Genomic DNA, 21821 nt, shown 5'->3' on the forward strand with positions numbered 1-21821 from the left:
GTTCAATGCATTCTAAAATAATATCCAAAATAATAATAAAACACAAATTGATTTTTTTATAATTTGTTTGCCAGGATATGATGAGTATGTGAATTTGGCAGTTGTTCTGAGCTTATTGATGGTTGGGGACTTTCCCGATTATCCAATTTTCACCAATTCTTAATTTGCTTCTAGATTGAAAGTACAGTAATTTATATTTAGCTCGACATTGAACTAATTGGATGGATCTGTAATGCGACATTTTTGTAAACATAGAGTTCGGGGTCCGAATTATGACCCCACATTGAAAGTCGACACTGTACCACTGTCATCGGAAATGTTCAATTACAGGTTTAAATCGCCTCAAATGTGACACTGAGTGTTTCTCCGGCACGTCGCATTAAATTTAATTTACTGACCAACATGTCACAAGCTGGATGGGAAGAAATTTTCCAACTGTGAAAGCTGTGGCGAGTGGCAAACGCAAAAGCTAAACAGGAAGGTTTAACCGAACAAGATGGGGATATCGAGTGATTAAACAGTAAACTAATCAATTTTTCAGGTAGATAGGTAGGTATTCACGTAGGAGAAGAAAATAAAACAATATATTTGAAATATATATTTAACAAAAGCTGTCCCCTTTGTATAGTCCTACGTCACTCCGGTTATGTCCCCGACATTACCCACCCGTCTTTTTTGTTAATAATTCATCAGTCCATTTATAAAACGCGAGGAAAATATCTTGAAATGATAGGAAGAAACATTTTCTAGTTGAAAAACATGTTCAAACACAATTCATATTGATAAAAATGAATTAATTCAATATTTCACAACAATTCTGAATTTCCACCGTGCAATCGAGATGTTGGTGAACCATAGTTCACCGACTTCGGTGAACGTGAACTTGAAAACAGTGGTGAATGCAGACGTCAAAATATTTCCACGTTCATGTTCACGTTCGAATGTCCCAAGGCATTCTGAAAATTATTCCACCGCGAACTGTAAAAGGATATGTTTAGCAATTCTCAAGTTTTCAATGAAAATTTTGATATGGATGCTATTTCAATCAATCGGATCTCTGCGCGGGTTAAAAAACTTCCTTGGTTTGGGTTGGTTCGTCAACAACTGTATATTTTATCCGAATTATTTTATTGAAGATCGATGTTTATTTACTTCACGTTCACTGTCGAACTTTTAAAATGAACGTGAACGTGAACAAAATCATTCTATTCACCACTATTTTTTGAGTTGTTTGTTCGCAATGTAGTTCACCGTGAAATGCTCGTCCTATTCCACGCCTGTTCAAGTTCACATTCACGGGTACTCTAAACCGGCCTTTAACTGGTAAAGAATTCAATTAGAAAATTGTACTCACCAAGTGACAGAATCCAACCATTGTTTTACTTCAGTACGCGGTAAAGTGATGATAGAAGAGATAGCAGTAACAGACGTTGTAAGAGAAGAATTTACATCATGCTCGTCGTTTGCAGCAGTCAGTGTGTTTCTTGGTTTAAGGTTTTCCTCAGATGCTCAGCCCTTTCCAACAGCTAACAATGGCAGTAGTACTGTTATTGTTTCCGGAAGCAGAAAGCGATCGGTTTAGGATGTTAACAAGTGCTACTAACTAAGCACAGTACAACACATTTTAGTGGAGATATGTTTTCCGTTTGAGAAATCCGCTGCGCACCGGCGATGATATCCCCGCGTCATTATTGCTGTACGAAAGTTAAGACGTAAAGGATTGGATTGTATTTAGACGTGTTTGTGATATCATTTGATATTAGGGTTTGTCACGGATGGATTGGGGTTGAACATATTTAGTGCCGCATAACATACGCAAACCTAGGGAAGCACTACTACACACGATGCATGGACTATGTGATGTGTACAAGTATTGTTACTATAGCTAGCTGATGTTTGTTGTCTGTGATTGGCTGTGTGACGGAATCACAAATTCTATTGTTTTTGTAGGTTCTGTTGTTCCTGTGGGCTATGGGTACTTCTACTACACACATAAGAGGACACGGAAGGGCACAGTAGCGTTTTGATTTGTTGCTTCAACAGCATTTGTTGAGGGTGGGATACAAACAAACATACGTGCGTTGGTTGCTTTGAAACGACGATGTAAAGTGCTGGTCATTAGAATTAGCTCGGAACGAACCTTCTCCTGCGAATGGACTGGTTTTGGCCGGGAAGATTAAAGCAGCCCCTTGGTATGACCATGCGGGCATTGCCTTGGGCTGGCCGGGAACCTCCTGGAGCTATCAAGGAACTCAGGTGAGAAGCATAGCCTTCCGTTAGTGGTGTCGCCAATAGTTGATGTTTCTTGCTCACCTGAAACGGATCAAATGGGTTTCAAAATATTAAAAGACGTTTGGGTAATGTCGGGGACATTATCTGAAAGACGTGGGACTACACCTTTTCACTTCCTTTTGGTTACTCTTCATCTTGGTTTGATTTATTCGTGTTTCGTACTTAAACTTTTAATTCAGAGGACATATCTTGATGCTGATGATGATGGACACCATCGCCGCCGCCGTCGACTGATTGTAAGCTGGATGACTAGGTGAAATTTCAAACCACAGAACGGACAACGTATACATCTATTACTCTCGATGCTACTTATTCTATTGATCTTCCGCATCTGTCATTGTACAGAATGTTTTCACTGAGCGGGGCGAACAATGGACACAGTGACCAAATTTCCAAATAAATTCTCCACGTCATTAGCTCATTATAGGCTAAAGTGCAACTGAATTTTGTATCTTCTGCTTTTCTCCTTTTTATTATTAACCTTGAATGTTATATTTTTGAAAGAAGTGTCATTAAAAAGAGACGAGTAAATATTGTGAAACCACATATAAAAAGATTTTTTTTTCTATTTTTTCGTGTCGTTCGACACGAATAAATTTTTCTCAGTGCATTAACAAATGCAACCTGCTGAATTTAACAACACATCGCTGTATGCAGCAAGGCGCCTAGAAGTATATCCTAAGGTGAGGCCGTTTCGTCACTAAGTTGGTTAGGGGAGCGGTATATGAAAACAGTACGGAAGAAAGCAGAAGGGGAATTACTTGCTTGAAGTGTGAAAGAGATAGACTGATCACGAGCGAGCTCCGGCACAAGCGTATTGTGTTTTGTTTACAAACAAAACACAGTACACTGAGAGAAATAATTAGTAAATATAACGAATTTTTTGGTAAATACTACCAATCTATAGTCATTTTCGACCGTACTAATAAACACATATGTCAAGCAGAACCATGATTCGGAAGCCCAATATCGGCTACATTTTCTCGCCGAAAATGCACGTATCAGAATTATATTCTTATTATACCTCCGTATTGCCTTATGGGAACAATGAAAATGGTTAATACGCGCTTTTTTCACCAATTTTCAGATATGACAATATCCAAGCTTACTAATGTTATCGAGTAAAATATACTAATCTCTGGTAGGGATGCGGGTTTGTTGACAATATGTACAAAAAATTTGTACATTCTACTAATTTTGCATTACCAAATGTATTTAGTAGTTTTCGACCGAGGATTTTTCTAAGGGTAGACTTCCAAGATGGCTGAAGAGTGGTTTTAGCAAGTTGACCCACCTTAGGATATACTTCTACGCGCCTTGGTATGCAGTACCATCTTGACAGCGACAAAACTGCAGCGGCACGAGAAGATTAAAAGCAAGGCGTTTATATCAATGTATAACAGATGAAGCAACATCATCACTTCATTAAGAAGGGTATTACGGTTTGTGGAGCGGGGTTGTTTGTTTTGTTATTGCTAGGATACGCTATTTTTGCATTTCCACATGCGAGAGTAGTGGAAATGAGAATGAAATTCTACAATATCATCCCGTCTGTTTCACATAAATTCTCGTAATCCGAACATAGTAGGCATCGTTCGAATAAGAATCGTAGCAGTTTGTAGAGAGCCGCCGGCAGCGTTCGGATGCTGTTTGTAAACAATACCGACAGCAATTCCAATATGGCTGAAAGTGCATTTCATATGATTGTTTCACCTGGTACATATAGAGGCGCCTTGATTAAAAGTAGCCATCTTTATTCTCCATGCTTTTGACGCGTATAGTCGTCATTTAACAAATCAAAAATGCAAATGCAATTTTAGTGAAAATATAGTTAGAAACCATGGAAAGAAAGTGTTTTTCTTCCGATGTGCGAATCCGTGGAAGAATTTAAGAGACAATGTTAGCGTAAAAAACTACAGTACACTGGTAAATTAAGCAACAGTATTAATCTATTTTATTTGATTAAGCCTTCTTATGTTTGGTAATAAAGTTAGTTGTAAATACAGTACACTGATAAATTAAGCAACAGTATTAATCTATATTATTTGATTAAGCCTTCTTTTGTTTGGTAATAAAGTTGATTGTGTATTTTGTTATGTTTTTTTAGCCATTTTTGACGTAGGACTACGTCTTACATTAAGGGTGCCAAATCAGAAAACAGGTCGCGTTTTTATGAAATATAGTTAATGTTAATAACTATTTTTGCCGCGAACGGATTTTAACGATTTGCATACCAATCGAATCGAAAAATTTCCAAGATTTATTTGATATGCTATACATTACAATCCCATAGTCTGTATATGGTTTCAATAGATGAAAGTTGGAAGCATTTCCATTTCCCCATTCATTTGTTCTGTCCATTTGTGTGCTTTCCCAAACAGAGCTGTCAATAACGAGCAACTTATGTAGCCGCTAGAATAGAAACAGTCGGAGACGAATGAGTCGTTGGATTTAAAGTATCCGTAAACAAAAGAAAAGAAGAAGAAGAAGAAGAAGAAGAATAGAAACAACGAAGGGGGATAGCCAAAAGAGAATATTTGCGAAGTAAGTATGCTGTCGCTAGCGTATAAGTATTGCATCTCCTCTGAGGAAAATTCTCAGAATCTTTCTGTGCCCGAAACAACAAAGATCGCTTATTCTGCTCGTTTTGAGTTTTATGTTTCCTTTCGAGCTGTGAACGCTAGAGAATATTTCACTTCAAGTTTATCGCTGCAACTGTGTGCATCTGTTAGACGCGTGTTTGATGCTTGTTGAATGGCGATGCACGGAAGATGCCTCTTGTTAAGTAGTCAGTGCAATGCGTACACTGATATAAAGAAACAAATTTGCGACATATGACCAATTAGTGCATTGTTCTCGCAGTTCTCGCAAAGGCAAGAAAGAATCGTTGCTTCTCGAAATGATTCTACAAAGCACGCAAGCCATTAAACCTTTTCAGGGTCCCCGGACAATTTTAGTAAAGAGTTATTTATGAATTTTCGACGCATTTGCAAATTATATCCGAAATGACAACAAATTTAAAAAAAAATTGCGTTGTCCTGCGTCCTAAGTGGTCGTGTCTCGGATACAACCCCTCGATTTTTTGACGTGGGACTACTTCTCTCATTTCTATACTGGGGGGTAAGTTGAAAGTTTCGAAAACGAAAGCGTTACACCGGAGAACGAGATTTTGAGCTTTTGATCCAAAAGTTAACATTGGTTTTTTTGACTTTTTGATCCAAAAGTTAACATTAGTTAACATTGTTTGTTTTCTGTCATCAATGCATTGAACTGACGCTATGGTGAAGCAGGTGTTAAGGTTGTGCACCAAAAAATGATTTAGGGAATACCAAGTTTTACAAAAAGTTATATTAAGTTATTAATTTGTTTGGGCTCGCGTGCCAATCGCAAAACTGCTTCAACTAGGATTGCATTTGCGCTAATCTTGATCATGATGAAGCAGTGCTACTTTTTCCGAGGTTGTTGAGATTAGCAGATAGAGTTTATTTCGTTTATTTAGTCACCAAGAAAGTAAATGCCGTTCCGCAGTAGCAAAATTTTCTCCACTAAGGATGACAACTGCGCTTATCTCGAGCATGTATTGTTCTGCGAACACAAGAATGAATCATCAAACAATTATTGTCAAATGATTCTACAATAAAAAACATTTCAGGCGACCAAACCGGTAGAATGGTTATTTTAAAATTTTCGTAGCATTATAACATAATATCCGCAGTTATAAATAAGCGACTTGAATTAAACCACAGCGTAGTTCTACGTCAACAGTGCGGTCGTGTCTTGAACACAACCTCCTATATTTTTTTTTGGATTGTAGTGTTTTTTTAAAAAAAAGAACAGCTAATTGGCTTTAATTTGATATGTCGATCTGAATCGGTACAGTATTTCAAAAGTTAAGAATTAAAAAAATGTAATTTTTGGAAAAATGAAAAAAAAATGGTCTGGTCTAATGTTTTACGATAAGGAACAAAACTACAAATTTTCACGAAAATCTGAGAACCACTATATCGGTTAGGCATGGAATGACTGTATAAAGAACATAAAACTTTAAGTTCGAATTTTTCACTTTTTCCACCCGAAACATTGAAAAGTATATATATCAAAATATCAAAAGGTTAGACGTAGTCCAACGTCAATTAGTATCCTCAGAACACTTACCTTGCCTACAATAAATATCTGCTTTGGTTTCAATCCGATGCTCGTATACACACTAATATCTTTGCTGCTACCGTAGGCGAGGTGAACAATCACTCCATGGTTCTGTATCAAGTTATTCAAATAGGCGGATTTGTGACCCAGAGGGTCCGTTGAAAACCCATCGGCAAACGAAACTAGCCCGTGAGGGAAATTATGCTGGCTCAGCCAGGAAAGTACCCGTTGCTGTTGCATATCTGGCCTACCGGTGATGTATACCAACAGATAGCCCAGCTCCTGCCAGTGACGGCAAATATCGACGGCGCCAGCCCGAACCTTGGGATCTTTTCCCGTCACCGAAACCGATGCAGTGAACGATCCATCTATGCTGAACACAATACACTCGGTTTTCGGTGGAACCACAGCCAGGTAGAAATCGACCGAGGTATGATCACCTCGCACAACCATTTTAACAGGATAGATACCATAGCCGAGCGATTGCTCTTCGGGTAGAACATAGGTGACTCGACCATTCTTGTCGCTGGTTTCGGTGGAAAGGAGACTCCACTCACCACCCGGTGGGTCTCTCATCACGTGGATGTCAACTCTCTCGCCGGCCAACGTGATAACGTCTAGTGGGCCGTACATAAACCGCGCCACTATCTTCTGGGGCTCTCCTTCCCGCACGATCACATCGTTCGCCCTGTGGTTGGCGGTAACGTTTTTCAGCTTCACCGAAGTTCGCTTCCTGTTCCACTTTTCTCGTGCCTGTGCCGGGCGGAAGGACGACACCTCCTTATCATCGGATCCCACCAGAGTAAGATTATCGAATCGTCCGATGCGACGGAGAATGAAAGCAATCACATCGCTGGACTCCCAGTAGCTTGCGTGGAACAGATGTGGGAGGGCGTGAGCTGGGAAGTTACTCAATCCGTCGGGACAATAGAGAGCGTAGTCTAACCGCTTGGAACCCCACCAACGCTGCTGAAGCTGATTGATGGTCGTTAGCGGAACGTTATCGATCATTCCGGAGGCGGCGCTTTGGATCGAGGTGTCCGAGAGTCGTCTCGGAGGTGGCCCATCGCTGAATATATGCGGGAAAGATTGTATCAGCTCCAGCAGGTGGTATGGTTGACCGTTACCTAGTGGATACTTTGCATAGCGGGGAATGTTAACCGGTGGAAGCAATGAGAAGCGCGCGCTCAGAAGAGGTTCGAGACGGGCTGCAACCGGATCGGTCGGATGGAATAGGTTGTAGATTTGGGAGCAGGCAGGTTTGTTGGTACCGTTGCGACTGTCACTCAGCCTGCGAGCTGCCAGTATAATAGCCAGAGGACTACCGAACATGAAGAAATCCCCCACTTCAAATTCAAACTTTGGAAGTCTTGATTCACTGGTTGAGGAAGACCTCCGTCGTGGGGAAGGAGCCGTCAACAGCTTGGTAGCGTCCAGATCATTCACTTCAACGAAGTCCACTATGTGATCTAATCCGGAAGCTTCACTCCCATGTCGGACATTTACCCTACCCAAGGCATCGTGGGCCAAAACACTTGCCATGGAATCCCCAATAAGAGCCACTTGACCGTTGAACCCTCTGCCCTCTTCGGTCCTCAAGAACTCGTTGTAAACCATATTGGCGCTGGCAATAGACCGATTGACAGCTTCCTGAAAGTCAGGCGAACACGTAGTCAGCAGAGGAATGGCTCCGATGGGTATATCTGTCAGATTTGGAATGTCAATTGTCGAAGGGGACGCGTCGAACGAGTATGGACTCAGGCTGGACAGAATACCCAACGCATCGGTACAAACGGATGGGCAAGGAACCAATCGTATCGCCACGTGACCCACCAACGATGGATAGTGTTGTCGCATAACCGACTCGAACGCCCCCCGAAACGTGGTCACATCGGATTTCTTGGCAGTCATGTCAGAATTTGCGTCCAACACACTCCCGGCATGCATCACCAGCAACAGTACTGTGGTAGAGCAAGTGGGCAGTGTAGGTGACCCCGGAGGCGAATCGGATCCTCGATCCAAACTCGACGAAGCACCTAGCGTCGGGCGACGATTCTCCCTCTCGGATGCGACCCGCTGTAGATAACTGTGCGAAAAGATGGTATCCTCCTGGTACTTGTCGTTCGGTAGCGGTGGGCTGTCCTCCTCTTCGGCGAGTAGTTCCAGTGAACTCCATTTGGCCAGCGATGGATGTTGCTCGTTCAATTCACCTGTGGATTGAGAAAATGAATTTCCTGGATAAAAGCAGAGCCTCTACAGAGATCTCATCCTATACGAAAACAAACTTCTAGAAGAACAAAGTTTCATAACAACTCAAAAAAGAACATACCGCGTGCTTGAATGTAGTTGTGTGCCAAAAACATATACACATGCAAACGATACACACGACATGGTGTTGAGAGGTTACAGATTGTGCGCGGGTGTAGAAACAAAAAAGGAAATATAAGTTCAAAATATCAAAGCGCACTCACAACGCATCCGTTGTACATTTTAACAAACACATTTAGATAATGGTAATGGTTGGGGAACGTTCAGCACTTACCAAGGCAATCGAAGAACTCCTCTTCAGAGCCGGATTTCGAATCCATCTCCAGCTTTTCCATGCGCCAATTCGCGACCTGAAAATAACGACAAAATGTGGTTTTTCATGTCCTACTCTAACATAATGCGCGAATTAAGTTAGGCAAAAAATAATTCTGTGATAAATAGGAGAAAAATTAACCAAAAACTTACACTTCTTCGTAATACATTGTGATTTGCGTTCTTTGTGTTTGTGTGTTGTAGAGCGGAAAAGAAGAAAGAAAGATATAAATAGGTTGGGGTGAAATCAGTCGGCTGTGTACTAAACTGAGGTTGAAGATAAGTGAATGAAATAACCAAGGGATTGCTAAGATGGCCGCCTTTTTGTAGCCAGCATAGAAAATCATGAGCATAAAAATCATAACCTGAAATTAAAATTGAAATGCTCCGCATAATGCTTTAGCAGTTATTTTAATTGCAAATCGCCAAGAAAGCTTCCGGATGGGTATCCGAACATCGCTTGCCAAAGGAAACTATCCAACTTAATCAAATATTAACATATATGACTCCAAACATTAAATACGTGAGCCCCCTAAGCGCGAGCCCTGTTTTATGCTGCCTACGCTCAATTTGCAATGGATGGGATAAGGTAGCCAGAGCCCCGGAAATAACGGTATACGTATGAATTTATGAAGTCACAAGCTTGTTGGCATCTGATATTATTTTAGCCAATTCCCTTGATTATAACTTGGAATGCATCAACATTTTATGAATAACACCTTCGTAGAATGTTTCGGAGACCCTGATAAGGATCGATGGTCAGATGAACGCTATCGCGGTGGTCGCAGTTGACACACACTCTGAATCATTCCAATCTACTTTTGGTAACGCAAAAAAACAACAACAATGTGTACGTGTGACGTAATCATAAAGAAGCACTCTCCACCAGACGGCATAAAAATAAGCGCGGTGTCTTCACTGGACAAAATTGCACCACTGAGTGCGATATCTTTGATTCACAACACCATCAACGCAATAAGTCGGAAACGGGTGGAGCTTAAATTGCAATATCTTTTCTCCACATTGTTCGCTCACTTATTTCAGTGTTCGTTGACTGCATGTATATTTCGAGCGACCAAAAACCGGGCCGTACCAGTCCCTGTTATGTGCAACGACAGGGAGGGAAACCTCATTGCCTATAGGACGCAGGTGGCCAGGTGTTGGGAACAACATTTCGAGGTGCTGTTAAATGGCGACGGAAGCAGAGTACTCCATGAGGACAGGATGGAAATTCAGGATGATGGACAAGCTGTGAATCCATAGAGTGAATGCATAGAGTTAAAAAAAAACACAAATCAGGGAGAACGACATTCCAACCGAACTTTTATAAGGTGGGGGCTAACGACTGTATGCTCGAACATGGTTTTCCAACAAAAATGATTAAGCTGACTTGTGCCACCCTTAGCGGTTTCGTGAAGAATAGTGGCGAAATATTGCACTCGTTTGTGATGTTAAATGGTTTGAAGCAAGAAGCATATGAAGAAAAAACATTGTAAGAGGTTGTATCTAGGACACGACCGCATATTTTCGACGTAGAACTACCCTTGCCAATTACATTATGCAATCCACTTGTTTACCACTTCGAATATTATTTTAGAATGCATCGAATTTTTTGTAATAGATTATGTTCTTCGTTACAAATAAATTTGATGAACGTCATTTTACGTTTGGTATGATGCCTAGGACTACCAAAATATGTGAACGGAAAAAATGTCAAACGGTCGTTGTATTTCACATTTCCCTCTGGAATTATTGCACATCTCATGTTTACGTAGTTCTCGAACCGCGAAAGTTCATTCACCTCTAGTACCTGAAATGACGATTCTCCCAGGCTTCTCAGTTTAAAAGTACGTTTTAGGGAAACATATTCCAGTCTGCACAACGACAAGCGAGTACTAAAGTACTCAACTCCAAAAATACCCCCCACTTGCATGTATTTGCAAAGCGGATTCCCACAGGCACACTAATTTCGAAGTCCATGTTAGGGAAACACAGCTCAGGGGGAACAAAAATACCCCCGACTTGCATGTATATTTACAAAGCGGATTTCCACAAGTAAATCGATTTAGCAGTCTGGGCAATCAAAACCTGCCAGTTAGGGCGTTTAGATAACGCTTGACATTTTACAGTTGTTCAATTGTTCATCTCATGAAAAATAACATTTTATTAATTTTTATAGACGCGTAGAAATATTTCGTTTGCACACAGATCGACAGAACAAATGTATGGGAAAAAGGAAGTTCTTCCAACTTTCATGAATTTAAACCGTTTAGAGATTAGATAATACTGGTCGGACTCGATTATATATAGTCGACCATTTTTTTTCAACAATTATTTTCAAATCCTATACATAATCGAATCTCAAGAAAACAAATTTTCCATTAATGTATGAATGTCAAACATCAATAGAAAAATAGCTTTTTGTGATTCGATTATGTATTGGATTCGAAGATTAACGTTGAAAGTGAAATTGCGATCGAGTCCGACCTGTAATTCCATATTGAATAGCTTATATCGGTGTCAAATTAAAGGGCTTGAGTAGTAGAATGCAGTTATTTATGAAAAATGCAAATCCAAGATGGCGGCCACTACAAAATGGGGGATGTGAGGTGCGTAGAAGAGAGATTAAATGCACAATGCCCTACCCCTCGCAGCTGACAGTATAACAGTGATGTTGGTGTTATATCATAGCAGCAGTAGTAGCACACATGTCACATCATTTCCTCCTTCAGCAGACAACGGTCGAATAGGTAAGCCACACTTAATATTTCCTCTCTGTATCGGGTGATTTCACTGTAGGCTTATACTACCGGCATTGAGGAACCCTTGCAGTGAATATCGGAAGCTCCACATTGGCGATCCTGCCGGACATTTTATGTTTTTGGCAAAAAACAATACATTAAATATTCAGTGAAATCACCCGGCATAGAGGAAAGAAATTCAAGAAAATGGCGTGTTGGGACAACCGCCTGTGAAAATAAATGGCGTGTCGGGACAACCGTCTGAGATATTGCGTGTTGAGATAACCGCTTGGAAAAGTGACGTGTCGGATAACCGTCTGAAAAAAGCGTGTTGGGACAACCGCTTGGAAAAATTGACGTGTCGGGACAACCGTCTGAAAAAAGCGTGTTGGGACAACCGCTTGGAAAAAGTGACGTGTCGGGACAACCGTCTGACAGATTGCGTGTTGGGACAACCGCTTGGAAAAAGGGGCGTGTCGGGACAACCGCCTAAAAACTGCGTGTTGGGACAACCGCTTTTGAAAAAAATGGTATGTCGAAGAAACGACCCAATATCGAAAAGAAACAACGAGTCGGAAAATGCTCGATCAGTAACAATAGTTCCCAGGAAACAACATTGTATGCACTGAAGCAGATGATAGCTGGAAGTGTCGTGACATTCCGGCGTATGAAGCGATGACAAGTAATACGAACGTCCGATGAGATCAAATCCAACCTTTCTCATAAAACGTACCTGCAAACAAAATGTGGTTCAAAGTGGTTTTAAGAGTGGTTCAAATATATTGGAAGCTCTGAGATCGCAGCGTTCTATCCAACGTGTGTGACACATTCAACGGTCACAACTGCTTTATCTTTCAATGGGTGAAGAATTGCAGGGTATTGTACGATCATGTAAGTTGAGGCCAAACCTGAAGGAAAATCATTGCTACACAACTTTTGTTAAGAACATCGAAAGTCATTTTTGATCAACAATCGACACTGCGGCTGAGCACGAAGCATTTTCGTGCACGCGACAACTATCAGGAGAATCGATTATGAGCTTCCATGCCAGACAAATGAGAATGTACGTCTTTGTGAGTATATTGCAGCAGATCAGAAACGTTTCGTCAATGCGCAGTTGTTCAAGGACATGTTCAACCGCGAACTTGCTAGAATTGCTAGCACATTTAGTGGCGAAGCGAAATTCATCGTACAATCGGCAACGAGAGACGGAGTGTATCAGATTGATACAGCTTGTACAATGATACTTCAATCAATCATATACGCTCTACCAAAGCTCCATTGAAGCGTAGGACGGGAAATGAATAAACCAGAGAATTTAGACTAAAGAATATCGTGCTAGCATTGCTTTTTCTAGGAGTCGTCGGGAACGTTGTTCCAGATGTAATAGGAGGGCGCACCGCAACAGGTTCTACCCGTTATAAAATTGAAATGCAGTAAATGCGGTCAACTTGGGCCGCGTCCTGCCGACTGAAACGCGTTAAAACGCAGAATTCAACTGCAAAAGATGAGACAACCCAATTGGAAGTGGAAGCTTTGTAGTCTGGAAAGTGGTCGAAGTATCTGAGCAGATTTTAAGCTGTCTCGAATGACCTATCCATCAAGAACGGAATATTGACAAAACTCAAGTGTGCGAGTGTGGTGACCTGGCATGGCCACAGATGCTGATCAATGGGTCATGCGAAACTTGTGCCACGAATGGTAGACCGATGAAACCAACTCCAATGCAAAGGATATTCTCTACTAAAACGGTTTGAGAGACGATTGCGCTCGATACCAATGGTGAAGAATTTGAAAGCTTTTTTCGTGGAATAGGAATTCAGACAATATACTCTACACCATTTTTCTAACAACAAAATGGGCTAGTCGAAAATTTTATGAGAATTGTTAATAAAGCAATGTCAACCGCATCGTCAATCGGGAACAACTACAATGATGAGCTGCAGGCTGCAATACAGCCACATAATGCTGCTGCCCACTCAACCACCAGAGCTTCTTCAGAGGAAGTTATGCTAAAAAAGAAAAACCAGGGTGGTTTGGCACTATTGAACCGGGGATAAGCACATATTAATGATATTAATGAAATTTGACAGTTGGTTTGTTATTGAGTGCGTGCAGTACTTGTTTCTATCGCTGCGTGTTGAGTACACAGATGTCACCTAGACAGATTGTTGTAATTTTTTTTTTATTTCCAAACCAATAAAATATGTGGACATGTGGCAAACTGTATTAGTGATAGATAGAGTATCCAGGTCAAAATTGACCGTGAGGACTGTAATCAGAGGAAATTCACGCAGCTGAATATTTTTTACAACATTTTTTTGAGTATTTCGTATCGTAGATTGAAAAAAAAAGAAATGGAATGACAGACAAAAGATAAAAAAAAGAAAAACAACACAAAAAGAAGAAGGAAGATGTGAGGTGCGTAGAAGAGAGATTAAATGCACAATGCCCTACCCCTCGCAGCTGACAGTATAACAGTGATGTTGGTGTTATATCATAGCAGCAGTAGTAGCACACATGTCACATCATTTCCTCCTTCAGCAGACAACGGTCGAATAGGTAAGCCACACTTAATATTTCCTCTCTGTATCGGGTGATTTCACTGTAGGCTTATACTACCGGCATTGAGGAACCCTTGCAGTGAATATCGGAAGCTCCACAGGGGATTACATATTTTCTCAGAACCCCATCAATATGATTAGTAGAACACAGTTATTGATGAAAAAAGCAAATCCAAAATGGCCGCCACCACAAGATGACGCCATATACAGGGAAACTTCGATACAACGTACCCTCGTTATAACGTACCCTCGTTATAACGTACCCTCGATATAACGTCACTCAATATAACGTACATTTTACCTCGATATAACGTACACATTTCCAAAGTGTAAAGGAAATTTATTTTCAATATTTTTTTTTCTGATAGAACAATGAATAACCTGTATTGTGATGCTAAAACAAGCTTTGTACCTTCGATCAATCCCGAAATACAGCTGGTTTTGTGATTCGGGATTCTAAATGAATCAAGCTTTAATCAACAGTACGAAGGGAAACATCATGAGAAAGGCTGGCTTTGTCTTCTGATTGAAGTTATTCATTAACTTTACCAAAACAGCAACACAATAATGTATTATATACTACGTTTGTGAGTACTTTATTATGCTTCGATATAACGTACAATTCGATACAACGTACAACTTTGAAAGTGAAATGTACGTTATATCGAAGATTACCTGTATATATATTTTTTCAATATGGGTATCAAATGAAAGAGCTTGACAAGTAGAATACAGTTATTTATGAGAAATACAAATCCAAGTTGGTGGCCACTACAAAATGGCGGATTACACATTTTCTCAGAACCCCATCAATATGGGTATCAAATGAAAGGGCTTGACTAGTAGAATACAGTTATTTAGGAAAAATGAAAAGCTAAGATGACGGCCACTACAAAATGGCGGATTACATATTTGCTCAGAACCTCATCAGAATGGATATCAAATGAGAGGGATTGACTAGTAGAAAAAAATGTAAACCCAAAATGGCCGCCATCAAAAAATGGTGCCATATTTATTTTTTTCACAACCCCATCAATATGGGTATTAAATGAAAGGGCTTGACTGGTAGAATACAGTAGATCATGAAAAATCCAAGATGACCACAGTTCCCAAATAAACAATCCCTTCTTAATGCTTCAGCTTGCCCTGTTTGTATGTATGTTTGAGTGTTTTGTAGGGTTCTCCGACATTAATAGAAAATCGACCCCGTTCCTGTTGAATGATTGATGTGAAATTTGGAACATACATTCAATTCTACTGTCATTATAAAACTACGTATTCCATGATCTTGAAAAATTCAATTTGGCCGCCACTGAAAAAAGGCTGAATGGCTTGACTTGGAGAATACACTACACTATGAACACCATAAATTCGGTCGCCGACACAAAATGATCGACTCTGTATTTTTTGCAATCCCCTCAATATTAGTATCAAATGAAATGATTTGACTAATAGAATACAGTATATCATCAAAATATTCCGAAAAAAGTTAGGGTGGAATAAAAAATAAAAAAAAAATGTGCATGGTTTTAATGTAGAGAAGTATACTAATGATCCAGAAAATTTACTAAAAACTATAAAATAAGTAAAAAAAACTTTTTAAGTTAAACGGTTTAATGTACTAAAAGCTAGAAAATAATTAGACAAGTAGTAGTTAGTAGTTATCACATCCGTCCCTTCATTAATCTGGGGCAATGATGAGACGTGACGAAAAGTCTGGGAAATCCTGAAAAATCAGGAAGGTTGGCATCTCTGCCTACAAACATTCAAACATACATAGAAACTGGTCAAGCTGAATGAAACCATTTAAAAAGTAATTAGTTGTTTGGGGACTGCGGCCATCTTGGAATAGTATTTTAGCAGCCGCCATCTTGGATATTTAAGATTATGGAATACGCAGTTTTTTTATGACACCAGAGATAAACATGTGTTCCAAATTTCAGTACAAACGGTCAACAGGAAGAGGTTAAATTTCTATTAATGTGGTACAGTGCTACAGACAAAGTTACAAAGTCACAAACATACAAACGGATCAACCTAGATAAAACCGTTTAATATATAAGTACAAATCATAATTATACGTTTACCGAGAGAAAATTCGTTTTTTTATGATTCGATTATCCGGAGTGAAAAAAAATCAATACTCCGGATAATCGAGTCCAACCTGTACCACCAATTTATAGAGGGTTACGACTGCGTTCTTCGCGAAAGTGGTTACATACAAGAACGTCTCTTGTGTTTTGACTGTCCGTGATTCGAATTTTCCCGTTTGCAATCGAGGCCTTTTCCGCTCATGCGATCCAGATCTGGAGCCGAATTCGGCTGAATTAGGGAAGCATTTGAAACTAGTTCAAAATTATTTATACCCCAACAAACCATAGCGCATACACAGTGCATTTCGACGGGATGCCTCAATTACTTCAAAACGTCCGGGCGATGAAAATTAAATGAACGGAGAGCAGTGTAGTTAGTTCGGGTTTCCGAAACCATTTTTATCTGTTTAAATTGGCGCGAATCAATCAATTCCATTACACGCTAGCCTATCGCCTATCGGAGTCGCATATGCGCAGTCCGTATTGCGTGAAAAACCATAGATTTTCAATTTGCGAATAAGTGATTTATTGAGTTATCGTCGTTATCAGTCGTTTCCATCTAGTTAGTCAACCGCCAATATTCACGCCTGTGTGAAACAGGTCACGGCAACGCAGTTATTTCATAACTGTTGCCAACCGTGATCTTGAGCTTGCATTTCGGTTACAGTTGGAAAAAGTGTGAAGAAATGTGGACAAAATATAATGAAACGATGCTAAAGCAATTGAAAGTGTTAATACCTGCAGATCGAAACTATGTGCCGAACCAAGCGGTGAGTGGAGTTGCCCTTTTGATCCCAATTTTGCCACACTGGTCAGGTAATTATTGCGTAGGTTCTGATGACTCGCTTCCGGCTCATGCGATTCCTTATTATCGCCATCTTCTTCCTCCTCATCTTCCTCGGAACTATCTACCACAGGATGCTTCCTAACCTTCGGTGGTTGCTGTGAAAACTGTTCTGGCGACGGAGGTGATATAGTGGGCTTCTTCATGACCTGAGGTGTAGAATTTTCTTCAGTCTTTTCAATCGAATTGAATTGATTCGATTGGCGGCTGTTATTTTCCGATGTGCTTCGCTCTGGAAAGGGAACAATGGCAAAATGTTAGGTAACGAAAAAAAACCTGACAGAACAGATAAATTACCATCATCTTCCTCATCCTCATTGCCCATTTTCTTCTGAAGCGCTAGCTGCGTCTGTCGCTCGATTTCACGGATGTCGTCCATGGTGAGACCGTGCCATTCGTCCTGCCAGGCCCACGCTTGACGATGGGCCCGGACCATGGTTTTCCGCAACGCAACATCGTGAATGAATTTTTCCAACTTGGTTTGCATACCCCAGTAGCGAAACTCGACTCGGCACAGCTTGTAAGCGCACATCAGTGACATATTGTTTGCCGTTGGTTGGTTCTTCCCTCTCACCTCATCCCAATAGTCAGCCAGCCAGTGCTCTCCCAGAGGGCCTCGTCCCGTTTTCTCCGAAACATACAGCGTCGGATCTTCCTCGCGGATATAATCCGCTCCGGTCAGCTGATCCTTCACAATGTCGATGGTATCTACTATTCGATTTCGCAAATCGCCTCCGCTCAGCTTAAACACATTATCCTGGTAACCATTGTCGGAAAAGTAGTAGGTTTCTATCTCCAACGAGAACTTCTCCACGAAAGGACACGTGTATCGCGTTTTGGTGTACGGATAGGCATTCCACGCTTCCTCTTCCACCGTGAGTGCACTCTTCGGTAGCAATCCTTTGATCCAACCGGGAAGGTGGCTCCCCACGTGATATATCTTCCGAGTATACTGCCCATTTCCGCCCGGCCCATCCTGGTAGGGCTCGTTGACGATAATCTCCACACCACTTCCGGCGCCTTTACTTTCATCGCGGCTCTTTTTCTGTTGATGAAGAATGACAGAAAAAAATGAATCGTATCAATTGGCACGTTGTAAGCTGTGCATTTTGCATGAAGTGTGAACGTCAAAAGAATTTTTCGCTAGTGAAAACTATATCAACACTTACCGCTATCATGTAAAGCTGAGCTATCCTGTATTCCTCCACCGTGAGCGGCAGTGGTATCCTGTACTCCTTTATCAACATTGTGACGAGCTTCGCGTCCCGAAGACAAACCGCGCCAGAAAAATGGTAATCTTAAAGGGCGTTGGTAGAATGAGATACCCCACTCTAGACTCCCACGGTTAGCTGCGGGGGTGGCGTAATTGTTATCTCTCACTTTCGCGACTCACAGTCGCGATTATATCGGTTGAAAAATACGCTTCAGGGCATTCACTCGGCCTGCGGTGTGCCCGGAACTTTTGAAATAATTGCTACAATTTACTCCTCTTTGCTCCTCGTTGCCCAAGTACACAAGTTATTCACATATTTTCTTCCCTAGCTATCCGTTCGGTGGCTTAAGGAAAAGCGATTTGATTTGATCCTAAAATGGATCTCCTCGCGTAGAATGTAAATGGATCATTCTGCTGGAAGCACAGAGAAAAGAAAAAAAAATTAGATATTGTTGTCATAAAAGCTTATAAATTGTCTTATAATTCATATAGGAAATTTGAGAAACTTTAACCAAAATGTAAGGATCTTTAAATTTTGCCAATGTTATTATTCGAAGATGATGTTCATTTGTTAAGCAAAAGAGGAGGAGAAACAATCCACCAAATTTCCTCCGTACCCCAAACCTCCGTACATCAAATTTCAAGGCATTTCCACCCATTTTTCTATTTATTGCCATCTAGAATTTCTGAGGGACCACTGTGCGTCAGCCCCTGTGGTCCGATAGTTGACTTTTCCAAAAATCATTCCATTACTTAGCAAGCATTATCAATATAGGCTGCGAGTAAAAGAAGCCGATTTCCTTTGTTTGACAGTTGCACCATGAAGAAGTGGCAGCGTATTCGTGATTTGTCCCACGCGCAAATGACGCAAAAAGACATTTCAATCGCCGTCGGAATGACCCGATGGACCGTGGAAAGGGTCTTAGACCGAGAAGAGAAAAGGACAACTGTCTGTGGAGGTAACCACAGGTCGTCCGAGGTCAGCTCGGATTCTGAAGATTAACGCTGTCATCAAAAGGCGAATCCAATGCGTTCAATGAGGAAACGCGGGATCAGCGATTTAACGGTAAATCTTAAGATCATAAAGGAATGTTTCGGGGCACGGAAAAAGCTCGTATGGGAATATCGGTTGCGTGCTTTTCGGAGATGGTTGCGAAGTTTCCGCAGCTCGGGAGTCCACCAAGATTTGTTGAAAAGAGATACAGAAGCTCGTTTCTTTCGGGGTACGTGACGATTGATAACGTCATAGAGTAATTCGTAGAAAGCTGTTAACATCTGGTCTACTGTATCGCAATTCGGTAGTCTATCCCACTCAACACCGGTAAGAACAGAATTCAAAAAGTTAAAGTCACATATCGAATAGTCAAGTTTGGTACATCTATCCTGATCGTCCATTAATTTTTGTGCATCATTCTCGTCAAGTAGTAAAATGAAAGGCGCGTGGTGGTCATCGGGAGGTAACAATGGAGCTGGCGGTGTGATCACGTCAATATACTCAGGAAGGTTGGTGAATACTAAGTCAAGAAGTCTGGCATTTGTGTTGATAAAACGATTAATCTGCCTTAATCCATTCGCAAACATTGCTTCAATAAAATTTATCTCTGTTTCAGTCGACGCGTTTGAGGGAATGTAACCATTGATGTCCTCGTCGAGATGCCATCGTAGATTGGGCAGATTGAAATCACCGATCGACAAGATTAAGTCTGATTCCGAAAGACGATCAACTACTGTTTGCACTGCTCTTGCGTGAGCAGTATATAACTCGCTGCTCGAATTTGGTGGGAGATAGATGGCAACGACGTAAAGAAAACGAAGCTGAGATTTTATCCGAACCACGATTTGTTCAAGTACTTCACTGTTGGTCATCGAAACAGGCTCACACACTAGATAGTTTTTGACAGCAATTAGAAACCCACCATCTGCGAGTGACGACTGGTAAGATCATTACGACCATAGCGGAAGAAAGTGTAATCGGATGAGATGTCACTGCTATCGATGTCGGTCTTGAGCCATGTTTCCGTGAAAACAAGTACGTCATAATCGCAGCTGGACAACAGCAAGCGCAGTTGAGTGATTTTTGTACGCAGGCCTCTGACGTTTTGGTAGTACACGGACAGTTGCATCTTTTCGGTCACCTCCACGTGAATAGCTTCATCATCAAACTGAATTTCCACCTGAATACGTCGGCTGGAAGCGATCGACATTACTGAAGGAAAAGTGCTCCAAACACGTGTATACTTGCCTGCGGAGACATTTTGGAAGACCCCAACACTTTCCTCGATCTCAGGATCGGGATGACTGGTGTACACCGGCAGAAATGGCTCGACTGAGATGAGGCGGTTTCGGGTCTTCCATAAGACTAGTAGGCGTGCATCCCAACAGCGAATATTGAACGAAGACTGAAAACAAGATTATTTAGAAAATCATGATTCAAAAACGAGGAGAATCTCATTTCTGATTATTGGATGTGTTTTGTGAAAAATCCTCAGTTTTCAAGAAAAAATAATAAAAAAATATATCGCTCTCTATCTTTAACCATGTAGCATACCAAGAATTACCCCCTTTGTTTCTATCTCGAATTCCATTGCATCCATGCGTAAGCAATACGCACTTCTATAATTCATTTTTATTCCATTCTTGCGTAAGCAATACGCAGTTTTAATATCCTTTCAAAATCGTTCCCCCGATGAGTAAATCAGTCATACCCAAACATAAACTTCAAGTAACTCCCATATGACTAACTCATCAATACCTCTTTTTATATTTTTCCTATGACTTAACTGAAACGGGCACGCGCTGCCCACATTTCTTTTTTTTTATCCCATTTATTTATTTGAGGCTCATTAGCATTTTAGCTGTAACAGAGCCGAATTTTAATCGTGTACATGTCACATGATTATCATATCTATAATTAGCACATTACACACAGTTGCCATTCGCCAGTATTCCTTCTATACCATTACGTATGGTACATTCACACAATAGACATTTAGGCGTAAGAGTTTTCTATCTGTTCTTCCATTATCCAGTTAGACCGGACAGCGGAGACAGTTGACTGATCATTGTTGAGTTATTTATAGAACAGCAGCCCGATGTGTCTTGCAGAGCAGAGCAGTTGTATGGATGAATCGATCTTATTTCGACCGTGGATCGATCTCCATCGCTGATGATTGTTGCGTGGACGTAGCTATTCTGTAACAACACAAAGATGGTCAATGAGGGCCCTGAGTTTTGAACTCACGATCGATCGCTTACTAAGCGAACGCGCAACCATTGTGGCTATGGAGACCCCCCTACACACACATTTCTTTATTATCACATAAAATCTAGAACGCTCGCGCTGCATTG

The 21821-nt window shown here is 40.9% G+C and overlaps 1 protein-coding gene across 9 annotated transcripts in view; it reads right to left on the bottom strand.

The window, feature by feature from the left end:
- The window catches only part of LOC129761984 (protein retinal degeneration B), a 134551-nt gene that overhangs the window by 11561 nt on the left and 101169 nt on the right, over nt 1-21821 (bottom strand). For 3 of the 9 annotated variants that reach the window (XM_055759887.1, XM_055759886.1, XM_055759884.1), the window contains exons 2-9: nt 18430-18884; nt 17558-18305; nt 17155-17492; nt 9172-9201; nt 8981-9056; nt 6448-8648; nt 2141-2313; nt 1355-1694 (exon numbers count right to left, since the gene is read on the bottom strand). In XM_055759887.1, coding sequence (XP_055615862.1) covers nt 1625-1694; nt 2141-2313; nt 6448-8648; nt 8981-9056; nt 9172-9201; nt 17155-17492; nt 17558-18305; nt 18430-18507 — 3714 coding nt within the window. In that variant the 5' untranslated portion in view covers nt 18508-18884 and the 3' untranslated portion in view covers nt 1355-1624. The other 6 variants (XM_055759883.1, XM_055759882.1, XM_055759881.1 and 3 more) reach the window with 4 other exon arrangements.

This window comes from Toxorhynchites rutilus, chromosome 1, assembly GCF_029784135.1.
Source record: "Toxorhynchites rutilus septentrionalis strain SRP chromosome 1, ASM2978413v1, whole genome shotgun sequence".
Taxonomy (NCBI): domain Eukaryota; kingdom Metazoa; phylum Arthropoda; class Insecta; order Diptera; family Culicidae; genus Toxorhynchites; species Toxorhynchites rutilus.